This window comes from Myotis daubentonii, chromosome 12 (genome assembly GCF_963259705.1).
Source record: "Myotis daubentonii chromosome 12, mMyoDau2.1, whole genome shotgun sequence".
NCBI classification, from domain to species: domain Eukaryota; kingdom Metazoa; phylum Chordata; class Mammalia; order Chiroptera; family Vespertilionidae; genus Myotis; species Myotis daubentonii.
This window is the reverse complement of record NC_081851.1, coordinates 52,681,446-52,708,242: the sequence shown is the minus strand read 5'-3', so window position 1 is coordinate 52,708,242 and position 26,797 is coordinate 52,681,446. Positions and strand designations below refer to the sequence as shown.

Here is a 26,797-nt window from a genome sequence, read left to right as displayed (position 1 = left end):
TTTCAGGAATCAATATGAAATATTAAATAAGAAGACTACTAAACAATGCTCTGGAAAACAAATAGAAAGTTCAGTTTCGATAATACACCTTTCAGGCAAACCTTCCCAGAGGTATTTAAATTATTCATGCTCCAATATTATTTCTCCACAACAGATTTCTACATATTTGCTAATTGAAAGGGATAATTACATATAAAACACCATGGCTATGAACTAGAGTGTTAATCTGATTAACAAAGTCAAAATCTTGAAAAACATGAAAGGAAGTTCGGGAGAAGTACACACTTCTTTAAAGCACCATTCTGCAAGCCCAAATAAAAGTGCTAAACGGATAGTATTAAATGGAGCACCATCACACTGGCTTCCATATTGTCCTGAATGTACTTTTTAGAACACACCACAATCACTCACAGTGGTGTACTTCCTGCTGAGTAACTATATGCTGTAGATAATTCAACCTTAGTACAAAATTATAGAAATTTCAGAGTCCAAAATCATCTCGATTTTAAGAAGCATCAAGAACACCACTTCTTTTTACCAGGTCCGAATCCTGTAGTTATCCAGAAAAATGTAATGATTGTCACATGGTAATTAATATCCAAGACAGGCTGAACCACATAAATAATTACATGTATGGATGTTTGTCCAAAAGCAACTCACATAAGCAACATACTGTGCAGAAGTGATGCCCAAGCCAGGAAATGCCACTGTCTTCTGCTTTACCACATAGTAAAACCCACTCCATTACTATTAAATTTAAAGTTTCATTTCTTTCTAGTTGCTTATTTTCTGATAGATTATAATACCTTTTCTCATCAAGTTTACATAAACATGTAATGTACATGAAATAAAGTCCACAATCTTGCATTAAATGTGGGTCAGATTACATAATACACTTAAATCAGAGACCCCATAGCCAAAAATTCTAATAGTATTTTGAATTTCACAATAAAAGTGGCTACAAGATTCCTAGAAGCTTCATGCAATCTTAGTATGCACATAGCCACATGTCTTGAAGTTTACTGGAGAAACACCGTTGGACACAACCTCTGTTCCATTTCACAAATCGCAGATAATAAATTCACACCATCAACAGCAGGTTCTTTTCAACTACCTGTATCTTTGGTGACTAAAAGGAAGTTTGTCCAAGAATCATATTTTAGTCACAAAATATTTTACTATAATGGTTATTATTTGATTTTACTAACTTTTATCACTGCTTGAGTACATTGCTTTAAATTTAATTTGAAAATGACCCTCATGTATTAATCTACCCCTACCTTACTACCTATTTTTCTGCCAAGTATCAAAATGGGATATTAACTAAAATTTCTTCCACTTGAATAAAAATATAAATTCCACATCAATATTCACTTGAAATTATTAATAATTATGTGTTATCTATTTTTTTGGTTAAATTTATTCTTAATAAAAAAGGTTTGCCCTAACCGGTTTGGCTCAGCGGATAGAGAGTCAGCCTGTGGACTGAAGGGTCCCTCCCAGGTTCGATTCTGGTCAAGGGCATGTACCCCAGTTGCGGGCACATCCCCAGTAGGGGGCGTGCAAGAGGCAGCTGAATCAATGTTTCTCTCTCATCGATGTTTCTAACTCTCTATCCCTCTTCCTCTCCCTTCCTCTCTGTAAAAAATCAATAAAATATATATTTTTTAAAAAATAAATAAATAAATAAAAAAGGTTTGGGTTTTTTGGGGGGTTGTTTTTCTTTTTTTTTTTTTTTTGTCTGGGAAACGACAACACTGGGACATAATTCAGGACTTCTAAATTCAAATGAAGTATTATTTTTTAAACCCTGCCTCTCATCATATTGCAGTGGAAAAGCAAAAGGACTGCGGCTACTTATTAATTAAATGACCCTGGCAGAATCTTCTCCTCTCTAAATCTGCTTCCTTGTCAGCAAAGTGGTGATCATAAGCCCTGCCAGGATTACTAGGATGATTAAATGAGACACTTTACTGGAGGGCTCTGTGTATATATACTTAAAATTTGGCTGTTTTTACTAAGTTCTGTCAAAAGCTTGAAGGAATTGTTATAGGATCAACACTAAAAATAAAATCTTGCATTTTGTGAGAGAATGGAATAGTTTAAAAGGCCATTACCAATTTCTATGTAGAGAGATATTCTACACCCTACGCAGACCAAAAAGGATGGGGAAAAAAGCCAAGAAAAGGAAGCGGGTGCTTTTCTCAAAGAGACATTCCTTAGGACCTCAGTTGAGAGGCAAGTACTAGGCAGGTACCCGGAGCCTGCCCCACATACTATGATTCTTATGCAGTGAGGTAAACCATCTTTAACTAATGATGGAGACAACTAGATGGCTTAAGGGACCCAAATACAATCTTTGCTAAGATAGCTCCAGTTATGGTCTGTTTAGTTAGAATCAGTATGACTCTGGGAAAGACAAGAAAGAACATTAGAATCTTAAGAGATCCTATTACTAAAGAAATCTTAGAACTCAAAGTTGGAATGATGTTAGCCTAATTCAAAAAACAACAACACACCACCACATATGTAAGATTCACAAAACAATATAAAAAGCCATTCTCAAACAGCAACAACTCAAAAACTGTCTTTCATTAAAAACAGGTACACAATGTAATGTAAATGAGGCATTGAGGCGGACTATGGTGATGAACAACAGCAGAGCAAAGATGGTTTTCTCTACTAAGTTGCGTTGCTCTATTATCTCCCCCAAAGACCTAGGTTCTAATCCCAGTTTATCATCTAAAAACGACTACCTTAGGTTAAAGAGTATTCCGTACCGCCTCTCCCCACTACTGGAGCATAGGTTTCCTGGCAGAGTATCCTAACTGAGGAGGAAGATAAATTAGAAGATATGGGTTCTACTTCCAACTCTGCTACTAATTAGCTGTGACTATGAGTTCGGTTCCCTTAATTTATTTAGAGCTCTGTGTTCACATCTATAAAATGAGAGCAACATGCTCCTCACATTTTTAGAGCTACTTTCTGTCTGGGAACTGATGTTCAAAGCTGTAAATGAATTCCAGAAGTCACACAGTTAATAACTGGCTGAATTAGAACTAGAAATCAGGTCTCCAGATTTCAAGGTTTGTTCTTTTTTTCTGACATGTGTCTTATCTCTGAAATCTCTTCTTTAAAATTTTTTATTTTGTCCTGTAAGAACCATTAACATGAGATCTACCCTCTTAATTTTTAAGGTGGTTATAGAGTATTGTTAATTATAGACACAAGGTTGCATAGATCTTCCAAGCTTAATCATCTGGTGTAATTGAAACTTTAGGCTCCATTGACTATCAACTTATTTCCTCTTTTCCCCAGCCCCTGGCCACCACCATTTCCCTCCCTGATTCATGAATTTGACTACTTTAGATACCTCATATAAGTGGAATTATGTAGGATTTGTCTGACTTATTTCCCTCAGGATAATATCCTCAAAGTTCATTCATGTTATCATATACTACAGAATATCTTTCTTTTTCTAAGATTGATTAATATTTCATTTTATGTATATACCAGATTTTCTTTATCCATTCAATCAAAACCACAAAAAGGTATCGCCTCACACCTATTATAATGGCTATTATCAAACAGACAAGTTTAGACAAGGATGTGGAGAAACTGGAGCCCTTGTGAAATTGTGAACAGGAAATGGTGTAGCCACTATGGAAAACAGTATAGGGGTTCTTCAAAAAATTAAAAAGAATTGAAATCAGGATTTTGAAGAGATATTAGTTCACAGTAGCACTCTTCAGAGTAGCCAAGATGTGGAAAGAGCCTAAAGATCTATTTTATGGACAAAAATTTATTAGGGGCCTATTATATTCTAGGCACTTATCAAATGCATGATCTCATTTTTCACTAGATGTAATTCAGTGTATTTTCATTTTATATATTGAGAAAACAACCTTAGTGAGGGTAAGTAGCTTAGTAAATTTACACAATGTATGCAGCAGTGGCCAAATTTTCACACAAATATGTTCCTGAAAATCATCTTCACTAGACCAAGCTGCCTTGATTACTTATATAATAGTAAACATTTAAGACAATGAATCACCTATCTTAAATACATTTGCAAACAAGTCTTACATTTATTTAAAAAATAAAAGACTCTGTTTTGCTAGAGGAAATATATGCAGCAACATGGAAGAAAGCAATTGTGCAAGAAGCTCTTATAGAGCATTAATATTAAAGAACAACAGAAAGTGATATAGATACAATTTACCATGTTGATGTTTTTACCAGATCACTTCATGTTGCATCTCAGATGACTGCTACATATACACATGATTTATGCTTTTTGTTTTTCAAGAGCAACTTTAGTTTGTTTAAAGATTAACTCTTTCTAACAACAGCTTGGACTTTGAGAACTAAATTGTAAACTTTTTTGATTGTCATGCCTTCAGTATCTTGGCTCCTCCTCTCTCACCTTTATTCCCATCATCCCCATTATTATCTGGCCTTGCATGGTACCTGGTGTACAAAAACAAAAATGTGCATATACTCTATATTTACTGAAAAAATAAATGGACAATCTGAGCAATAAGTATATTAAAGTTAGGGGCCACCAAAAAAGTATCCTAGAGTTTTGGATTATTTGGACCATGACTGATTCAGAGATACTCCCAAAAATATTAGCTGGCAATCTTGCCTAAAATTGCATTGCAGTGAAGCACATTTTTGTGAAAAAAGCCCAATAAGGAAGAGGTATAGGGTAGGGATATCTATAGTTCAGCAGAATATTCATAGCCAAAAATGTTCTGGGTCACACATATCAATTACAATAAAAGCTAACTGTTTCTTTAAAGCAGCAAAGTCAAACATATTGTGAAAGGTTTTAACTCTCTTGGTTGCCAGACAAAAGAGCAAAGGGATCAGCTCCATCAAACAGCAACCTCCCGCTTCTGAGAAAAACAAAAGACAAACAAAAACCTCCTCAGCTGAATCAATGAAGTGATCCCTGGGACACCAGTGAGTTGCCATCAGCCTTTCTCACAGTATTCATTATTGCTAATATGTGCTGGAAGCAAAATTCTCTGCCCTGTTCCTTGTAATAATTTCTACCCCAAACACCAATCATTGAAGCACCTGGTGGGCCCTCTGAGTTCCAGTTTCAAAACCTGTGAGATCATGGAACTGCTTTGGGCTGTGGGCCAGGAAGCCTTGTTTCTAAATCCTCTTTAACTGATTGGAGACTTGGCTGTGTGTGTGTGTGTGTGTGTGTGTGTGTGTGTGTGTGTGTGTATCTATAGTATGCCTCAGTATCCCTACAAGGAGGATCATAATCACAATTCCCTCCAAAACACAGCATTCCTCTTAGAAGTTTAGTATGTGCACAAAAAAGTGCCGGGGAATGAGAAACATTATAAGCAAGATATTATTATCCTTATATAACAGCACTGGGTTACTTCAATTACAATCCACACTTTTAAAATCTGTTAACTTTTCCTTCTGGGAAAGCCCTTTTGCTCTTTAACAGTATAAGCTAATCATGGCAGTATAATTTCCGGAGCTCATAGTTGTGAGAGGAGAATGCCTGGCACTGGTGTGCTCAGCCCTGTGATGGCTTTCTCATTCCTTTATCTCCTGAAATTATTTAGAGGCTCTGAGCTAATTTTCAAAACTATGCAGAGGTACTTAGGAAAGCCGGGAGCAGAGATGGGAGCCTGAGCATTGCACTGACATCATTGTATGCTCAGCACACATGGCACATCACTAAAGCAATCCTAAATGAGCACCCTGGTCTACTCTCAACCTTCGCTGGCTTTAAGTAGCATTCTTAATGACAAGCAGGCTTGCTTTGTTATCTTCTACAATCACACAGTTTGCTGTTTATTTAACTGGGAAAATATCATTTTTCTAGGAGGTATTTTCAACATTTACTTGTTTAAGTGCATGCAAAATAAAATGGGATCTTGCAGAGATCTCAAATGCTGCTTCTCATGTGCATGTAAAAAAAAAAAAAAAAAAAAAAGATCCTCATCATAATCTCTGCAACTGGGTCAGCTTGCACAAAGATACTCTGGGTAGCCATGAGCGCTTTCAGCACCCTGCCATCCTTGTAAGTGACACCTCATAATAGTGCAAATGAAGCATGGCGTGATGAGAAAATGAAGAAGAATGAGCCCTCAGAGTCAACCCTGCAGTTTTCACAACATAGAGGGTGGATTCATGTCATTCCCCCAAATTCACCATGCATGATTTTTCTTTTACACTTTCAAGCATATACACGCTTTCCCTATTACGAGAACAATGTCTTATGATTCCCAGAAATTCTAATACAAACAGGCTGGCTCATTTGTTCATCTATATACATAACACTTGCAATAGTCTCAAATTTTGAAGTAAACCTCATTTGCACCTGCCTGGATTTTCAGCTAAGAATTTACCATATTGCCATTCACCTTTGTGCTTCCCTTCACCCTCATCTATTAGGCTCAAAGATTATTTCCTTGTGGGCCCTTAGTCTAATTAGCTGAATATTGAAGGAGTTGACTGACCCAACAAATTCAACATCACCTCGTCCTTATTAGGTTCCTTTTACCACCACCCTGCCTGCCCTGCTCTCAGCCCCTATGCACGCCCCCACCCCAACACACACACACACACACACACACACACACACACACACACACACACACACCCCTCCATCCCCCACCCTAAGGCTTACTTCATCCTTAATGTCCCTTGATTATACTCTAGCCAGAGTTAATTCCCTCTTTTCAAGGGAGGGAATAAAGGAAGTAGGAAAAATTCACACCGGGTTTTATTGGGTGGATATTGGCAAGTTTGCTACTCTGATTTAAAAAAAAAAAAAAAAAGAAGAAGAAGAATCAGAAAGCTTCAGCCCAAAGTGGATGGGGAGTTTCAAAAACAAACAACAGAACCTGAAGGAAAAAAAAAGTTCTCTGACTCGAAAGAACGATGCCAAATGCTGCTCACACGCCGTTTTCTCTACTTTTCTCCTATCCTTTCTCTTTTTCAATGATGGATGTGCCTGGTTTTTTCATTCACATGCAGAGACAATCACTATGTTCTGGAGGGAAAGAAATGCTTGTAAAGACCAGCAGACGGCGCCTGACTGGGGCAGAGCAGTGGTGGGCAGAGGAAGGGGTGCCCACTCTTGGCAGGGCCCCCCTAGTGTTCTCCTTCTCGCCCCCCCCCTTCATCACTGGGCGCTCTCCCCAATGGAGCCTCATCTCCCGGGAGAGAGGCAGAGCCACCGCAAAGGAAAAGTGAATGTGTATTGGATTACTATCCAAGCGCTTCCCACCGCTACAATTAGGCACCCCACCCCCTTACCTACCCCCATCTAACTCAGCGCACCCACCCACCCACTCTCTGTCTGCCACTCCTGTGCCCTCACTCGTCTCCCTCCCCTGGAACTCACACAATTCTGCACAAAGGCAGGGCAGTGGGTGAGAACTGCACCCAGGTAACTGAGCAGCAGGCTCCTGGACTACTGGTGAGAGCCCAGAGACTCCTTGCTGCTTCACAGGGATCTATCCTTGATGTTACTCTTAGTTAAGATGCCCCAGTTTGGGGCATCACTTCCATCCTAGCCACTCTAAGCTGGAGAGAATCCTTGAGAGGGAACTGGGGAAAGGAAGGGATTTCTGAGGCCCAAATGAGGTGTGTCTCCATGCCACTGGGGAAGAGGGGTTGCTAAGGGGAATTATTCTTCTCTCTTCAGGTAGGTGAAGCTGTATGCTTTGCATGTCCCTGGGGAAGAGGGCCATCCTGGTATCACCGGCGGCTGCTCAGGGGAGAAGAATTACTCGGGAGCAGGACGGAGGGTCCAGAGCTGAACCGAGTCTGAAAGAGGGAGGGGCCCTGGAAGGAAAAGAAGGGAGGATGGAATATGAGAAAGTGTCCACAACAACTTTTGCCCTGCTTCTTAAAGTAGTGGACTTTAAATTGGGGGAGCAGATTGGAAGTGGGGAGAGATTGACAAACACAGTTTGATACATTATTTACTGTCAGTTCAGGGAATCTGAAATAGACTTTTATCTGAAGATGAGAGGAACCTGGTCTCACATTGCTGGCCACTCTGGAGAAGGAATCTGCCCACCAAGGCTTTCCTTCACATTCTACTCTTCACACACACACACACACACACACACACACACACACACCCAAAACAGGATGAGGAGAAGAGCTTCTCTTTGCTCTAAATTCTCCTCCTCCAAGCAGACCTCCGGACTTACACCAACCAGCATTGGCTCACCTTCCCTCCCCAGGAAGCACTAAGCTGAAGAAAGAGAAAGCAAAGACATCCCTTACCCCAACAGCCTTCAGACATGACCTCAGGGAGATGGGTTGGGGTAGCCAAGCCTCCCTGCTGTGTTTAGAAAAGAGCTGAGCCTAATCACCAAGAAAAATAAGAGAATGTGTGTGGGGGGTGGGGGAAAGGGGTGGTGTGCAGAGGTCTTTTCTGAGCCTAGTAGGGGTTGGTCAGCCTCAGCTACCTTCCTACCTTCTCCAATTAAGGGAAGAGGTGGGGGCAAAAGGGACTGGACTCCTGTTGAGTGAGTCCCGGGCCCCCCGCCTTGGCTGGCACTGCCGTCTGGCACACTCTGGAGGAATGTGCGGTCCGGAACCTGTCCCTCCCCAAGGCCAGGGAAATGGGCAGGAGGTGGGGCAGCCCACAGCGCAGACAAAAGGTTCTGCAGAGCCCTCCTCTCACTGGCGCTCAGGTCCCTGGGCTGAGCACAGCGCCCCATCAGCCACACCGAGTGACCTTCCGGCTAGTAACGCCCCCTTCCCAGGGGGCCCAGATGCCCAGCCAAGAATGGTCCCTTCATAGGTGCCCCACGTCTCTCTCCAGCACCCTCACCAGGGATGCCCCTCCCACCCCTCACCACAAACACACCGGATGCCTTCCCCATCCCTCTTCTATTGTCTTCAAAGAGATCAGTGGTTCCCACCAAGCACACCCAAACGCGCCTCCCTTTCCTGCGCTCCCATTTCTCTGAGCCTTAGGGGCTGAAAAGCCAGCGCGGGGTTGAAAGCGGGGAGGCCGGGAGTAACCCCGGAGAACTTGGCATCTCAGACCCACCGTGTCCGCCTCGCAAGGATGCAGGTGACCTGTAGATTGCAATAGGCACTGAATGATGCTTGCTGCTGCCATGGAAATGGTGGATGTGGTGCGCGCCCAAGCTGGACGCCCCCCACGCCACTCCTAGAAGGCCGCTGAGGGTGAGCGGGACGATCCAGAGCAGGGCCAGGCGCCCCCCTGCGCCGCCGCTGCCGCCGCCGCCCCCGGGCGAGCCCAGCTCGGCTCCGCACCGGAGCATCCTCTGGTACATGGCGGGGCGCCCGCGGAGGAGCAGCTACCACGGGAGGCAAAGTTTGGGGCGCAGGGAGGGGAGAGGGCACCGGGAGCAGGCAGGCGGGCAGCTCAGGGTGGGCTGCGGGGCGCCGCCTCACCGAGCCAGAGCACCCATCCTCTCCCTCCTTCGGACAGTCTTCTCGGGGTCCTGGAGTCCGCCGCGCCTTGTCCCCCAAAGAATCCAAAACATAGCCGAGGCCGATGCAGCCGACGGGGGGGACTTGTCCCGAAAGGCAGCCCCCGGGAACAGCCAGTGCGGGGAGGGCGGCTGCTCCCCCAGTTCCAGGGCTCCAGGCTCTCCGGTGAGACTCCCAAAGAGTTTCGGGCGCGAGCGCGTGCCAGGGGGTGGGGAGCGGGGAGACGGTTGAAAGCTCCTCCCGGAGGGTCCTCACTTCTACATGACAGCCGTCCGCCGCCGAGCCGCTAGGTCAATCCGTTTAGCATTGTGCGCGGGGACTGGGGAGGCCACTTCGCCGGCCCAGCCTCCTTTCCGGGGAGCAGCAGACCCCATGGAATCCGGGCGCCCCTTCTCTCCACGCGGCCCCGGCCGGCGGGCCAGCTCGCGCCAGCCTCCCGCGGGCAGCGCGCGGAGCAGCGGCGCGCATCGCCTGCTCCCGAGGCGATCAGCGCCCGCTGCCTCCCGACACTCACACCAGGCGCGGGGGTCGGAGGCAAGAGGGCACCCCGAGGAGGGAAGCGGGGACTGGACGGCAGAAGCGGAGCGAGGGAAGAGCAGCAGCGGAGGAGTGCAGGGCAGAGAGAGGGAGAGAAAAAAAAAAGAAAAGAAATACCACACACACGCTGGCGCTGGAGAAGCGAGGGGGCTCTATGCAAATCTGCAGTCTCCAAATAGCAAATCACTGAAGCTGGGATGCAATGCAGAGGACGAGCCTATGTAAGGAGGGAGGCTGGTCTAGCTTCCCACAAAGATCACCCCGGTTTGCCTCTCTCACGCATTCTCCACGCATCCAAGGGACACGTGGATGGCAATGCGGGGAACACCTCAAAAGCAACTCTCCCTCCTCTGCCAGGTGATCCCTCCGCCTGCATTCCAATGGCAAATGGCACCCTTCCCCTACCCCTATGGTTTAGATGTAACCAGTGTCCTGAGAGCTCTGAAAAGGGAACGAATTCTGCTCTTTTTATTGGACCAAACTTGTTCTGCCAGGTATTCAAACCCGGTCTGCCAAAGATGGCTTGACACCATCTACTCAAGCATCAGGTCTGATGATCTGTGAATTACAGATATGACTCATAACAAAGAGCCCTCGTTCCCACTACAATATCCTATCTCATAAGGTGGTGGAAGTGCAGGGAACGGAAACACACAGGAGAAACGGGGTGTGTGCACAGGCAGCTGAGGGAAAGAGAAAAGGGGAGAGTGCAGAGGGAGAGGGGACAGGTGGGAAAGAGGACAGCAGAGGAGAGAAACAGGAGGAATGAGCTTGCCTGTGTTTCAATCAAACACCTTAGGGATATTTAAGAACCCACAAGATCTCTATAGAAGCCCAGCTCTGGTGATTTTTTTTTTTTTTATAACAGCAGAGTTCTGTCTTCTCTCACGCTGTCTCATTAGGAAAATAGCATCAAGAAACAAAAATTCCTAAATCCAGTATCCCCAAGAAAGAGAGGACATTTATATCCTACTGGTGAAATGCTGTGCCTCTAACTGTGTGTCTTGGATGAAAGACTAGCAAAGCCAACACACATTAAAAAATCTCAAAAGCCAGCAAGCACAGCGAGTGAAGTTGGCAAGGAGGACCACAGTCCCTGAGGCTGGCAGCTAAGATTTGGGATTATGGCGGAAACACTCCTCCAGTTTCCAAAAGATGATAAAAACTATGACATGTCCAGTGACTGGTCATTTTCTGTCTTTATTTCTATGTAAAGAGAGAGGGAAACAACTCAGAATAGATATTACTTCCCACAGGCTTTCCTTGTCTATATTATCCCTTGTATCAACAAATGTGAAGTCCATATTGGAAAAAAAAAAAAGTAATCTAGAAGGATTTCACTTAAATCAACCATTCATACAAGTGGCCATTTAGACTTCTATATTGCTTCATAGTCCATGCAGAGAGGGGACCCAGGGACCCTGGTGGTCACTCTGTAACAGTGTCTAGGGGCCCCTAAGTCAAATCCGTCGCAATTTGTCATCTTAGGTTCCTGTCAAAAGTTTATGTCCTTCTGCTAAGAAGATAATTCTTCAGTTCACTAATTGAAATGGCTTAGCCGTGCTAAAGAAGGTACATTTATTTACTTAAAGATGCTGTGTCTCCTAACTTCCCCCAACTGCTCAGAAACCAACAGACTCCAAACCCTGCACCTTCCACTGTGTCCTGTTGCCACCCGTATCCCCGGGCCCCTTCCTCTTCATTGTATTCTTTTTTTTTCAGCCTCTTCTTTTCACTCATAGTCCAGGGTGGTGATTATTCATTTTTTAAATATCAAGTCAAGCTTCCAAAGGAAAGAAGAGGATATCACCCTCCCCGGTATGGTTCCAGGACCCCAGGCTCCTGTTGTGAACTTGATCTTTCACAGTGTTCCCGGGGAAAGAGCGGAGGGAGGGGGCCTGTGCTGCCTCCTTGGCACTGCCATTTACCAGTGATGCCCACCCGATTCGTTACTCAGCCTCTCCCTGAGGCTCCCTGGCTTCCTTTATAAAACAGTCATGTTCCTATCTTCCCTAAGAATCCCGCAGGGCAGGAAGGATATAATGCGATATTTAATGTGAGAGTGATTTAAAAGATATCAAATGCTCCCCACAATTAAGGCATTATGCTTTTCCTCCCATACAGGTCTCACCTATCGAGCTGATGAGCCTGCACAATGCGTTCAGTTCTTTCCATCTACAGGAAATGCAGAGCACTGCACTGCTCTCACTGCCCTCCTCTATAGTGTTAATCTGTCCTCCCCTCACCAACTACAGGAATTCCTGAAGGGGAACAGAGTCCAATCTTTCTTTGTACTCCCTCTAGTGCCCAGCATATGTGAAATGTAAGTCAGTCTCTTAGAACAAGCAGTTAATTCTCATTCTTCCCAGTAGTTATGGTCTATAAAGTCACTGTGAACACTGAATTAGCCAAACCTGAACCAATGCCCCGAGGAGTTAAGTTCATGCAAGCCGCTGGCCACAACATTTTTATCAACTAATCAATATATAACCTTGTTTTATGTGTTTTTCTGGTTAAAGACATCTTATTGAATATGTACTCTTGATTCATTAACAGTGAACTCACAGCTGACATCAATATAACTCAAGCCTGAATGAAGCTTACCTAATACCTATTTTCTCCGTAAGGCGTGCCACAGCCTCCTTTGCTTAGGAATGTTAGCACTTCAGCATTATGTGTAGTGGCCATGTTAAACAGCAAAGTGATCAACAAAAAGCATGCAAAAATGTGAAAAATGTGCCACTAAATAGACCACAAAAAGGCCCCTTGTTTATAATACAAGAGCTGAAACAAGGTAGAGTGCTGTGTTGTTTGACCTCAGGTAGCAACATGGGTGTCGGGACTCAAATTTTTGCCACTCTGTGCATGTCTGTTAATGACCAGCATCGTGCCATGGGTGTTGATTTGGGGATTGCAATTTTTTTGATACTTTTTAAAATTGATTTGAGAGAGAGGAAGGGATGAGGAGGAAGAGAAGGAGGGAGGAGGAAGAAAGAATGGGGCGGGGGGAGAGGGAAATAGAGAAGGCTGGAGGGAGAGAGAGAGAAATATCAATTCATTGTTCCAACTATTTATTCAATCATTGGTTGATTCTTGCATGTGCCCTGACTGGGGATCAAACCAGCAATCTTGGTGTATCAGGATGATACCCTAACCAACTGAGCTACCTGGCCAGGACGTGGGGGTTTACACATTTTACTGAGGAGGTGAATTCATATCCATAATTAGTAAGTACTAACTATATTTGTTATTCTCTTGATTACCAGGGAAGGATGGGGCTGGGACTTTGGAGAATTAGTTGTATAAATTAAAGCCATAGAAATAGAATTAAGTAAAGAAACTTCTGATCAACCCTCCCAAAAGAATTCAATGAAGAAGAGGCTCCCCGTCTGTCTTATATTGCCTGGGGCCCTGGGAGATAAAGACGGGTTTAGGGAAAGGATAGGCCAGAAATCTCAGTTTTACTAGCGTCTCAAGAGCTAAAAAAGAAATATTTATTGCTTCCTTGACAAAAGAAATTGTAGCTGTAGTGTTTCGGGCAGATGTCTAGGGCACCTTTGCAATACTTAGGAGGTTCTAGCGTGGATGCTGTGATACTGATGCTGCAATATTTATAATAAATGGCTGTAATCTGGTGGAACAAAGAGTGATTCTCTGTACAGAGAGTAGAGAAAAGTCTTGTGAGTAAACACATGCCTAATCTGAGTGAAGCGAGTAAAGCTTGCGCTTACTCTGTCTCTTCAGCTGGTCAGTCCTTGTGGCTGGAAATACACTATTTAAAGGAAACTGAGGCAGCATTTGACAAACTGGGGTTAGGTGAGTGAAGAATTGGTTGCAGGAGACAGGGTGCCTGCCTGGCTCTCTGAAATATACTCTTAAATATTTCAGCATAGACCGTGGAGTATAAATGTGTGCTAGTGTTATTCTGTGTCCCAAGAGAGTCAGCTGCCTTCATCAGAAATTTATGCCCCAGTGTCAACCAGAATTATAGAAGCCAGAGGTGGCTTCCAGAAGCCTTGAACTATCATCATCTCCCATCATGATGTGGCTTTGCTAATTAATTACAAGGTATGTTAGAAGTAGGTTATCATCGGCTTGTCAATCGGTGTAATGAAAGTTAGAAATGGGTAATCTTTATGAAATCATTAATATTCAAGAAATGTGGGTTGGCCAAAATACCTTATAGACATGCTTTGCTTCTACTTAAATAGATTATGTGAATATAAGAGCCCTTTCATCCTTCACTCTAAGGAATGGCACCATAGCAATAGTAATAATAACTGACACATCTGTAACTGGCACAACTCTGAGAGATGTAAACGTATTAGTTCACAAAAACCACATGAAATGGGTGCTATTAGTGGTCTTTAACAGATCTTAGTCACCTAATTCTGACAGATGATGAGCTGGATGATGCCCCTGCAATACTGCCATCTTAGCTTCATGAAAACCTTTTTGGAAAGTCATTTTCTCAGGCATTTAAAATAACCAAGAGCTGGGACTTCATCAAGCATCCAGAACAGGCTCTAAAATCCTATGCTTACTTAAATGTCTGATTCCGTAGCATAGGTTGGTCTGCATCTTACATTCACTATGACCTGGACTTAGAGAAATTCTTGGAATAGTGGTTAACCCTCATTCTTTTCGAACAAGTGTGGCTACTGAGATTTACCAAAAGAACCTAATAGCTGTGCATGTAAATTGTCCTAGGTCCATTCACAGTTGATTTATGATGAATAAGAAGGCAGGCAGCATAAGTCAGACAACAGAGTTAAGAAATGAGAGATGGATTTGAAAGCTGAGGGGATAAAACAAAGGAAACAGAAGGAGAGAGGAGAATGGATGGAAGGGAGGGTGTGGGGAGAGATAGAAAAGGACAGGTCATTTCAAATTATTTTTTCATATTCCAAAAAATCAACCCTTCTGTCTCCAGAAACAGGGTGGTTGTCAGGCAGACACTTTCAACCTTTCCGTGCTTTTCTTAAACATAATTGGACATTTTTACAGTTCAGTATTAAGCTTTTTAAATAAAAATGTAGACACTAAAAGCCGCAGAGGAGAAGTATATTAAAACCCATAGGCAGCAGCGATCTTTTAAAAATTAAAAACGAGGTGATTGTCAGTCTTGCATTTCGTGTTCCTACTGGTGTCAGCACAAAGGAAGGGGTGAGCAGATCCCACCTATTCCTCTACCTGCATTCAGGGCTGGGAATGAAAGAGAATAAAAAGAGAGAGACTCCAAATCTTAACTACTGTAAATAACGCTGCTATGAACATAGGGGTGCATATATTCTTCCTGATGGGTGCACAGGGACAACAACAAAAAGAGAGAGAGAGAGAGGCTCAGAAGAGGGGGTCATTCATGAAGTTGTAAAGATAAGCCTCTGATCCTGTTACCTTTATGAGTTACTCCAGGTCCCTAAGGGTATTCTGAGAAATGAGCAGATTAGAAGAGCCCCAGTAGTAAGAGTAAAACATGAAAAATAAAAAATAAAAAATAAAGAAATGCCAGGGCTAAAAGCATCCCTGGAGATTCTGTAGTGCAATCTCTTTCTTATTCAGATGATAAACGTAAGGCCCACAGAAGTAACAATATTTTGGAAAAGTCAGGTTTATGAAGTGTTTACTTATCTGGAAGTGCACTTTCATCTCCTGCCACCTATGATCCAGTCAGAGATATAGATTGTGAATTCAGTCAATTTAGCTATTACCTAGAACTGATATAATGAATAGGAGGGAATAGTGGGAACCCAACATCAGCCAGCATGATGCCCAATTCACTCAAATTAAAAGCCCGTATGTACAGTCTGACTTGTGAAACATGAATAGATTTATTCAATTAAGGTTAGCAGTGTTTAGGACAGAAGTACTTTATGTTCTCTATCTCTTCTCTTGTTTTGTTTATGTAAAATGTTCATTTATGACATTATCTGCCTAAACATCAAGGAAGCATCATAGAGATTTCTCTATAACTACATCTTTAACTATCGTGGGCATTGCTTGGGCACCAACCAGACATATGTCATTTTTCAACCACTGTCATCTTATATTGTCTGTATAGTCATTTCAACCAAATTGTGTTGCCAACAAACTCTTTGGATTTGAATGTGCTCATAATGTAGCAGGAGAACTTACAATGAGTGCCTGGCTATGAGTTTGAATCTGAGTTATTATTATTCCTGTGACATTGGATTAAATAGCCCCTTGTCCCAGTTTCCTCATCTTTAATATGATTATAACACTGCATGTAATTCAATGGGAACAGTCTCTAAAATATATTAAGCACTAAATATAAATGATTGTTATTTATTCATATGTACATATTTTAGACTAGAGGCTTGGTGCATGAATTCGTGAACCAGTGGGGTCTCTTGGCCTGGCCTATGGGATTGGCCAAAACCGGCTCTCCAACATCCCCCAAGGGCTCCTGAATTGCAAGAGGGTGCAGGCCAGGACGAGGGATGCCACTGGTGCATGATTAGGGCCAGGGAGAGACGCGGGAGGTTGGCCAGCTGGAGAGGGACCCCAGGAGAGATCCAGGGTGTGTCTAGCCCATCTTGTTCAGTCCTGATTGGGGGGCCCCAGCAACAAGCTAACCTACCAGTCAGAGCATCTGGCCTCTGATGGTCAGTGCATATGATAGCCCACAGTTGAGAGGCCTTAGCACATTATTAGCATATTGTGCTTTGATTGGTTGAACAGAGGACTGAGCACTTAGCATATTAGGCTTTTATTATATAGGATAGGTACTAAAAATGTAATGATACTATGCTGTATGGTTGATTAATTTAACCATATTCTAAACACTCCCCACTTAGTCTAAGTCTATGGTCAAGTTTGGCCATCTCTCCAATAATTTCTTAATTCAGTCTCTGTTTCTCTAAATCTGTGGTGCTCAAGCTTTAGTGTGGCTGAGAATCACTAAGAGGGCTTATAAAATCGTAGATTGCTTTGCTTTAGATTCCTTGGATCTGCAGAAAGGCCTGATAATTTGCATTTTTAACAAGTTCCAGGGTGATGCTCATACAACTTTCCAGGGAAACCAGATTTTCTGAACCACTGCTGTCTGAATGTTGAAGTCTTTGACACAGGTTTTATTAGCAATACAGGGAGAGCTTTCTAATTAATGCTCTCCTTCGCAGTGTACTCTACACATTGATAACCATGTTGTTCTCAGATCTCTTCTTTAAATAACTCTTAAATGCTTCAGGATGTCTATCATATAAACTTGCATATCCTTATCTCACACCATGCAACCGTAAAATCCCTTTACTTAGAAAAAGCGATTTTCTTTTTCTTTCTACCATTTGTATTTGAACTCTTCTTTGGTTAGCCTAGCCAGTGGCTAGGGGCAGGAACACAGGCAGGGCACCAGGATCCTATTCTGACTCTACTAACTTGCTAGACATGTGGCCTTCGGCAGATTATTCAACACCAGTTTTATCATCATTAAAAGGAGTGGATGTGGGGTTCTTGTGTGGCTTGAATGAGTTGACATTTATAAAACATTTAGAATAGTATCTGGTACATAGTATATATGTATTACTAGCACAGCACTTATTTATTTTTAGAATGATTAATTCTTTCTTTTTAGGGGAGGCAGTATGGAGAAGATAAATCAGAATGGATGAAAATGCTTTCTTCCATATAGAACATAATACTGGCCATCCAAATAGTCAGTCAGTATAAAAATCCCAGGAAGACCCCTTCAGATCTTGGTATATCAAGCTTCGAGTCTGACCAGCATCAGCTACAGAAAACTTCAATGTCAAAAACTGACCAACTGGGATCTGCTTGCCTGTATTCACCAGCACATTCTAACATTCTATCATATATGCCCATCATTAGAGAAAAAAAGAAACATTGAGAATGGAAGTACAAGTATAAAGCAAGTTCAGGGTGATATAAAACCAAAGACATAATTTTCAAATACCCTAGTAAATAGATATGTAAATCAGGAACCAGAAATCATGCACATCCCATGAGTCCTATTTCCTGAATGCCTAAACACTTAGAACATAAGCCAGTTTGATCTTTATAAATATACTAGTGTCCTGGTGCACGGATTCATGCACATTGAAAAAAAAATAATTAGAAGAAATATTTCAATATCACTATTCGCCCTTTCTCTATAATAGAAATGTCAACCAAATTCACCATTGACAATGACAGATGGAAACACATTCATGCGATTGGTGCCAGCGAGAGCTTTATATGTATCACGCATGTGCTAGTCGACTTAGCCTTTTATATATATAGAATCAACTTGCTTAATTAGACCTGCTTTCTGATGTAGCTAAACTTTTTCCAGCTCAGTGAAGCACCGCAACTTCTCTTTCAGGTAATTGTCAGCAACACAGCAGTAAATATTAACACAAAGCAGACTATTATTGTAGATCATGCAGGGAGAACAAAGGGTAAAATACTTAACTGCAGCAGTGTTTGACTATATTCTGCTCAGTGAGAAAACCAGAAGTCTTTTTCAAGGTCTACCATTTCTTATTTCTTTTCAGTAGGGTCAAATTTCTAAACTTTCTAAATCTCCGTTTTCCGGCTAACGAAAAGAAAATAGGATTCCACCGAATCTCCTATCTACCTACTCCAGGACTTCTGTGAGGATCAAATGAGATGAGGCATGGGAAAACACTTCACAGACATTTGGTTATAGTGTAAAATGTTTTCACCTGGCTACACAGCAAGTCATATTCCTGGGCTGAAGAAACTGTAAGGAGGCTAGTCGCAAGGGAGAGGAAGCTGAGCGTTGCTATATGACGTCATTACCCAGTGCCCACAGCGACCATTTCAGGACTGGGCTGGGCTGTGGGCCACATTTTATGCAATGGGGTCTTGGCAGCATTGGCTGCAATTTAGTGGGGTGTCACTCCAGGGTGGTTGCGGGGCCTGTATCCCACTTGGGGGAAGCCAAGTGTTGCTTTGTGGGCACCAGGCCCGTGGTGCCATTTATTAAATGACCTGACGCTAGGGACAGGAAGCCGGGCATTGCTACATGATGTCATTACCCAGCACCCACAGTGACCATTTTGGGGCTGGGCTGTGGGCAGCATTTTGAGCCATGGAGTCTTGGCAGCATCAGCTGTGATTTGGTGGGCTGTTGCAAGGCCTGTGTCCCACTTGGGGGAAGCTGAGTGTTGCTTTGTGGGTGCCAGGTGTGCAGTGCCCTTTCTCTGTAAATGGCAGCTCTTGCATTGAGCTTCTGTCCCCTGGTGGTCAGTGCGCATCACAGCAACTGGTCAGATAGACACTTAGCATATTACATATATACTCTAATCTAGAGCATGCATTGTCATTTGAATGCACTGAAAGGGATTGAATCATGGAATCTGAATCAAATCTCTAAATAAGTTTATCTGGGGTCTATAATCTAATCCCCATCCAATTCAGGACAAATATATTAGATTATACTTTTTATCAGAGTTGTATTTTGATGTTAGCACAAGAGTTAAGTTAGTGTGACTATCCCACTGCAAAGATCTCTTTGAAGATAAAATCAAAGTTCTTTAGGATGGAATATTAAGCCCTTTAAAATTCATCTTTATGCTGCCTTTTTTGTTTTACCTTTATCTCAACTTCTGCCACTTCCCCACAAAGCATCCTAGGCTCCAGCCACATGAACTTCTCTCTTCCTTAGACAGACTATCACCTCTTTACTTCATTGCCTTTGTCCATATTATTCCTTCTGTAAAAACTATTTTTTCTCTTCCCTCCCTCTCTTAATTTCCCACTCATCATTCTACCCAATTTTAGCACATACATATCTGTTGGAAACTTTTCTGAGCTTTGCCAATTAATTGCTGCTTTCTTAAGTAGAGACTATTAACAAGTATCTTAAAAAAATACCCAAGATATGTGATAATGTATTCACCTTATTATTGTGCTGAAATAATGAAGTATCAAAGCAACTAGTTAAGTATATCTACATGTTTAGGAGTTTTAAATAACCAACTAAGACCACCAAAAAAAAGGAAACAAATCCTCTCAACTTATTCTTGCAGGTATTTCGGTTAGTTCTTTTAGTGCCTAAAACATACAATAAATTTAGGCTGAACATTAATTTGAAGGCTAAATAAATTGGTTATGGAGAATAATGGAATTCTTTGTCATATTTTCCTACTCAGGCTATAAATGGATGTCTTTCTTTCCCATACTATGTAAAAGAAAAAAAAAATACCACCAATCCAAGATGCTTGCTGCCAACTTGAATTGCAGAGCAAACATTTATAGTGAACTTATAAATCCTTGAGAATAGGGTTCTATAATGGAAATACTGGCACCATTTTAACTATAACTATAACCATTCAAATAATATCACTACAGCAGGACTTATAATCTAATATATTTGTTCTAGGATGGGTAAGGAAAGATTCAGCTCTAGGTACAGGAAAAACTTTCAGTGGTTCGATTCAAAATACGTGATCATTTCACATATTTCAAATCTCTTAGAATACATCAAAATGAAAACTTACACTCCAAAACATTTATTCTTAAAATAGATTATATAGCCCTAGCAGGTTTGGCTCAGTGGATAGAGCATCAGCCTGTGGACTGAAGGGTCCCAGGTTCGATTCTGGTCAAGGGCACATACCCGGGTTGCAGGCTCGATTGCCGGTGGGGGACATGCAGGAGGCAGCCCATCAATGATTCTCTTTCATCATTGATGTTTCTATCTTTCTCTCCCTCTCCCCTCCGATCTGAAATCAATAAAAATGTATTTTAAAAAATAATAAAATATATTATATACATCTACACATATATGATTACATATTTGATACTTCTATAAGAAATATATCACCTCTGAAGCATTTTGAAAAATCATTAATCAGTGCGGTTTTTTTTAATCTGTCGTCTTTTTCTTTCAAGAGAAAATTACTTTCCTCAGACTTTCTTTGTTCTATTACTGAGATGATTCCCCCTGAGAACTGTGAGTTTACCTTGACAGGTGTTAGTAGGTCTGTAGACCTCTGTGGAATTGTTCCTGGCTGTGTTGAGGTACAGTAGAAAACATTACGTAGGCAAACTAACACACTTACCCCATTGTATCCTAAATAAAATAAACCACACAGAGAATAGATTTAATCTACTAATGTCTTCCTAATGAAGCTTTCATTAAGGATATGGTGTGGTCTTCAATATTTAACACATGATAGGTATTGAAACAGAGCATTTCTGATGACTTTTAAATGCATACATGATAATTGCTTCATATATTATTTTCCAATGAACTAGTTTACCCTTTGATTGCTTTAGCCACCCAAACAAAGAGATACAAGAAACATTTCTAGACTTAATATTTTATATCCAAATGGAGAGAAAAAGAAATGAATGTCTCATCTACTATTACCCTTAAATAATTTAAACTAGATTTGCTTTTCTAATTTTTAAGGACAAAGAAAGCTTCTAGTTTTCTGTGCAATGTACAATTTTACTCAGTAATAACATTTAGGAGTCAAGTGTTTAGAATGAAACTGTTTTGGCCCAACTCACAGTGGTTTGCTTTAAAATAATGCTACTTCTTAGCACAGCAACCATTGCCTTAAGTTGGGATGAAAAATGGAAACTTTAATGACCATTGGAAGATTAAGTGCAAATACAATCAATATTTCTTCATATTGGCAATATTTTGATTTGTCATTTATCACAGAAAAAATGCAAAGCATCTCACAGAAAAACCTGTCTACTTCAGAAAAATCACTGCTTTTGGAGAATTTGCTGTCCATTCCATCTCACACAGCAACGTTACCAAAGAGCAACAAGTAAGTCACAACCTCTTGCTATGCTATGCCAAATGTTTAACTTCTCATTTCAGGTTCCCATGTAAATTATCTCCTGCTGTGGTATAATCAGAGTTGTCCAATCCAGACTTGAAGATCCTATCAGACATGTTACTATTATTATTAAACTTCACTCATTTCAACTATTGTTTACAGCCAAGCCTTACAGAGGCAGAACAACAGATTTGGTAGAAGAGCAAAGGTGGGTCTTGCCTCTTTCGGCAGCAGCAGGCAGAAACAGTATGAAAGCAATGGATCTTGAAAAGCAATTTCCTATTTTCAAGATTAGACAGTACCCTCTTTTGTACTGTTAAATCAAAGTTTTAGTTATTTTTTCCAGTAATAACTGATTTTTTTCATTTACATAAATAGTCTATAGAGAAACTGCAAGAGACCCCCAAATGCATACCTCTCAGCCAACCAATGTAAGAGATTAAATTTGTTTATAAAGCTCTCTTTTATGCAGTACTGCTTTTAGAAAAACCTTTACACAGCATGGGAGGAAAAACAAACAAACAACTAAACTAAACTGCCACATAAGCAAAAGATAATTAGCTCAACAAGGAAAAATATGAACTGATATGAAAGGCTTTTTCTTTTCTTTAGGAAAAATATAGGTGATTTCTGTTTTGAAGCAGTTCCCATTTGCTAGCATCCGAAAAGTGAAAATTATGTAAATTTCAGCAAATGTTTGCTTTACTTTTTAGGGTCACAACAATATTAACCACTGTCATCAGTCAGTATTACATTCAGATTGGAGAAAATCCATAGCGCAAAACTGTGCTCTGGAATAGCAATGTGAAAATCCTAATCTAGTTAAAGTGCATTTACATTCAAGGAGGAGGAAGGCATACACTTAAATAAAGGCAAATAACAGTTACATGTGTCACATGTGGGGAAGGAAAATCATGAGCCTCTTTTCCACAGCCCATTTTTTAGAGGTTTATTGTGAATGTGACTCACGTTTAAGGAAGTTGCACATTTTCTATGCTGAAGATAATCATGTCACATAATTAAGAACAAAAAGTCCCCATTGCTAAATAATAGGATTGTGACAAAAATGTATAATTTATTTCAACTTATTCCTCAGTTCTCCAGTTTTATCTGTCTAGAGTCGTGCCCTTCACACTATTAGCTGATATCTGAGCTGCAGTGGTTGATTAGTGGATGAAGTTCCAGCTTTTATTTTAATTGCCCTTTTTTTCCAATTTGTCAAAATATTGATGATATTAAAGCATTTTTAACTCAACTGCCTATAGAGACATTGAGAGCAAGGAAAGCAGTCCATTACCACAGTAGGTATGCCCTGTTGCATATATAACTGGAGTAATAGTTTCTACATTTAGTGACTAATATATTGCACAAATTTGGATTTTTTTGTTGAAAATTAAAGAGAATAAGGAATTATAAAAGAGTACAGATCTGTAACCCAGCAGAATGAAATTTGACTGTCACAACCAAATAATCTTAGAAGAAGGCTGAAGTTGTTCAGTATGGCTGAGATAAGCAGGCTTTGGAGAAATGATTGATATTATTCTCACCCAAGGTACATTCCTCAATCCAATAATAAAGCAATAAAAGCAGGTTAGTTGAGCAAACAAAGTTTGAATACACTGGGTTTCCAAGATTGGGAATTAAAAAATCAAGAGTTGGACTGCTGACAGGTCAAAGAATGGAAACTATGTTGTGATTTCCCAGATAAAATAGTGTAAAAATGATATGACTTGTAAGAAGACTCAGAGCTGGTACTAAAGAATCCAATAGCCTCCCATGACTTACTAGGTGGTACCTATATAGGAATACCAAGATGCATTATAAAAATCATTGCTCAATTGTAGTTTATTTCTCGGGAGTTGGGGAGGAGAGGAGGACAGCCCAGTCTTTGGTTCATAGGTCAAACTATCAATCTAGAAGGGCAGTTGTGACAGCTATTTCTAGTTTTTACTCAATATCCATTTTGCCATTTCCCTGGGAAATTGAAACAATTATTTTTCTTTTGGAGGAGGGACTAAAAATACTTGCTTTCCCCAACTTCCTTAGAGTCAGTGCCTTGTGACACACTTAATCTTTAGAAAATGTTCATGGAAGTCACTGGGAAAGGTTATTTTAAAGAGGCAGACTTGGCCAGTATGCCTCTTCTGCCGTTTTTGCTACAAAACCATCCAGTCAGTGCCTATGGGAAAAACCCCTTCTGAGACTATGAATTCAAAGTCACACTCCATAGATAGAGAAGCAAGGAGACAGAAGAGCCTAAATACCTAATGTTCCCCTGAAATAGTTCCACCAGCCCTGTATCATCTACCTCTGGACTTATTAAATTTGAAAAATAAATGATCTTCTGTTTAACCCAATGTCAGTCAGGTTATCAGTCCTTGAAAGCTAAGTGCATACCTAATATATAACTAACATCTTGGAAAGATGATTACCCAGATGAGTAACTCAGTCGCTCTGGGCTCTGGGAAGATATTTATCCTTAAGGAAAGTAGATAACATATTGCTCCGATTTTTAAAGAGTCAGCATATGCTTTGGGTTCCTTCAGAGCCACATGCATTTAACAAAGTTAAGTCAGTGGTTTTAATAAAGGGGTCCCATTTAAAGAGGATAAATGGGAAACATTGCTATCCAAGGCCCTTGAACAAGAAGAAAATGCTGTTGAATAAGTTTCATACTTAGAGAATTTCAAAGCAGCAGTGTGCACAACTTAGACACACTTATTGACCAGGTGCTTACCACCTATTTGGCAAGGGCTGTTTGCAAAGTTTTAAGGAACAACTATTGATCTAAATAATTCCTTTGCATTTAATATTCTGTCATTCTGCAAGGCCACTATTAACTTTGACGTACACATGCAATTACCTGTCTAAAAAGGTTCAATTGCCCTAACTCTTGGGTACCACACCATGATTAAATGCATATAAGCAACAGGTTGTTGACTTGGGCAGCCAGAAAACCACTGTGGCATAAGATCGATAGTTACATTGCCTACCGAAGAATGTCTTTGTCATTGCTTTCTACAGTCCTTAAAGGCTCAGATAAAAATTTAAAGTTGGACTTTGTGTTGTTGTTGTTTTTCTGTGCACATTTTGCTCATGCAAATGAAAATAAAAATTACCTTAAAAAAAACTTTCGGAGACCTAGAGGAGTGAAGATTGTTTACATTATTGTAGAGTGCATAAAACTCATTTTCAACTGGCAGGGCATCCTCTTCCTCAGACTCCCAAATGCTTCAGAACAGGAAAAAGTAACAAGCATAAACGTAAAATCCTGCATGTAGGTTTGAAAAAATCAATAGAATTAGCACAGGGTTAGAGGCCTAATTCCGTAGTCCTCAGTGCAAGACAGAGCCGGGAGATTTTCACTGAACAACAAAGTATAATAGACAATAGTTTGATGTAACTGTTAAATAAATACCCACACGAATTGAAATTTAGTATGCAGTTCATTTTTCTGAACTTTACATAAGACACATATCGGGGTATGGTTCAACATGCTGGGTACCCCATTTTAAAAGATACATTGACGCCCTGACCCATTTGGCTCACTGGATAGAGCGTCGGCCTGTGGACTGAAGGGTCCCAGGTTTGATTCCGGTCAAAGGCATGTACCTTGGTTGTGGGCACATCCACAGTAGGGAGTGTGCAGGAGGCAGCTGATCGATGTTCCTCTCTCATCAATGTTTCTAACTCTCTCTCCCTCTCCCTTCCTCTCTGTAAAAAATCAATAAAATATATTTTAAAAATAAATAAATAAATAAAAGATACATTGACAAGCATAAGAGTGACTACCTGCTCAGAAAGGGCATATTCAGCCAAGAGTGGCAGAGACTAAAAGGAGATTATTATAGACATCCTCAAGTACTTGAAGGGTTTTCATATAGAAGAAAAGAAGGCTTAATCTTTAATGGTTTTGTAACTAGAGGAAAAGGCCAATACGTGGAAACAGATTAATAGAAAAGCAGATATTAACACTCAGCATAAAAGAAGGTTCCACAAAGAACCTGTTAAAAAGTGGGGATTTAGGACTAATCTTCATTTCCATAAGGTAGTTTCTGATATCCCCTGTCCTGATATCTTGCTGTGAATATTTCCTTGGGCAAATAAATTATAAAGTTTATGAAAAATAATAAACAGAGTTTTAAGTCTAATTGTCAGCCAAGGAAACTGAGAGTAGATTCATCTGTAAGAGTTGTAGGGAAGGGACACAAAAACCACCTTTGATGTATCTGTGTATCCTGGCTAGGCAAGCAACTCATCTCCAAGTAACCTTCTGAGGAATTAGGTAACTATCCACAGGAAAGCAGACTCATGGTCATCATACATACTTTTAATCACATGCCTTTAACTCCAGGGAAAATATTTCATGTTCTTCAGGGAGGGATGGGGTAGAGGAGCCCCTTAACACATATAAGATACAATTATGCTAACATTAAGAATCTAATAAGATATGGCCACGAGTTGGGGAGCTTCAAAACAGTCTAAAACGGGAAGAGAAAAGACTTCATTGAATAATAAAGAAGAGCAAGGTCATAATGGTCTGAGAAAAAGGTGAGTGGCAAATCACAGCAACTGCAGAGAAGAGGGCCAAGAACATGTAAAACAAACAAGCGTTAATTTGTTGTACATCATGTATATTCTATGTATTCTCCATTGGACTCTTCTGCGTCCAAATTATGGATTTCTGACTAAGTTTATTTTGTGTACTCTATTTGATCATGAGTATAAAGAGCTGTATCAGTACTCATATTAGAGGTGAATTCCTATCTTGTTATGACAAATTACTAGGATAAATCTTCTAGGAAGGTAAGCAAATCCTACAATTCCAAGTAAATGGGCTCAAATAAATTAAAACAGCATGATGAGCCTTGCCTTCTGTATTCTGGTAAAATTGATACAGAGCAACCTTATGTCCTTTCAATCTGAAAAACTAGCCAGATTTTATTTTTTTATGATTACCTGTTGGTGATGCCCCTCCACAGCAATGCCAGTGGTCTCAAGGCCCACATGTC

At 40.9% G+C, this 26,797-nt stretch overlaps 1 protein-coding gene across 15 annotated transcripts in view; it reads right to left on the bottom strand.

Moving 5' to 3' along the window:
- NRXN1 (neurexin 1) overlaps nucleotides 1-26,797 on the bottom strand; it is a 1,007,877-nt gene that overhangs the window by 369,473 nt on the left and 611,607 nt on the right. For 2 of the 15 annotated variants that reach the window (XM_059659874.1, XM_059659875.1), the window contains exon 1: nucleotides 9,056-10,238. The exons of 11 other annotated variants lie outside the window; for them this stretch is intronic. In XM_059659874.1, coding sequence (XP_059515857.1) covers nucleotides 9,056-9,305 — 250 coding nt within the window. In that variant the 5' untranslated portion in view covers nucleotides 9,306-10,238. Of the gene's footprint in view, nucleotides 1-9,055; nucleotides 10,246-26,797 lie in introns of those variants that run through there. 2 more of the 15 variants (XM_059659876.1, XM_059659878.1) reach the window with 2 other exon arrangements.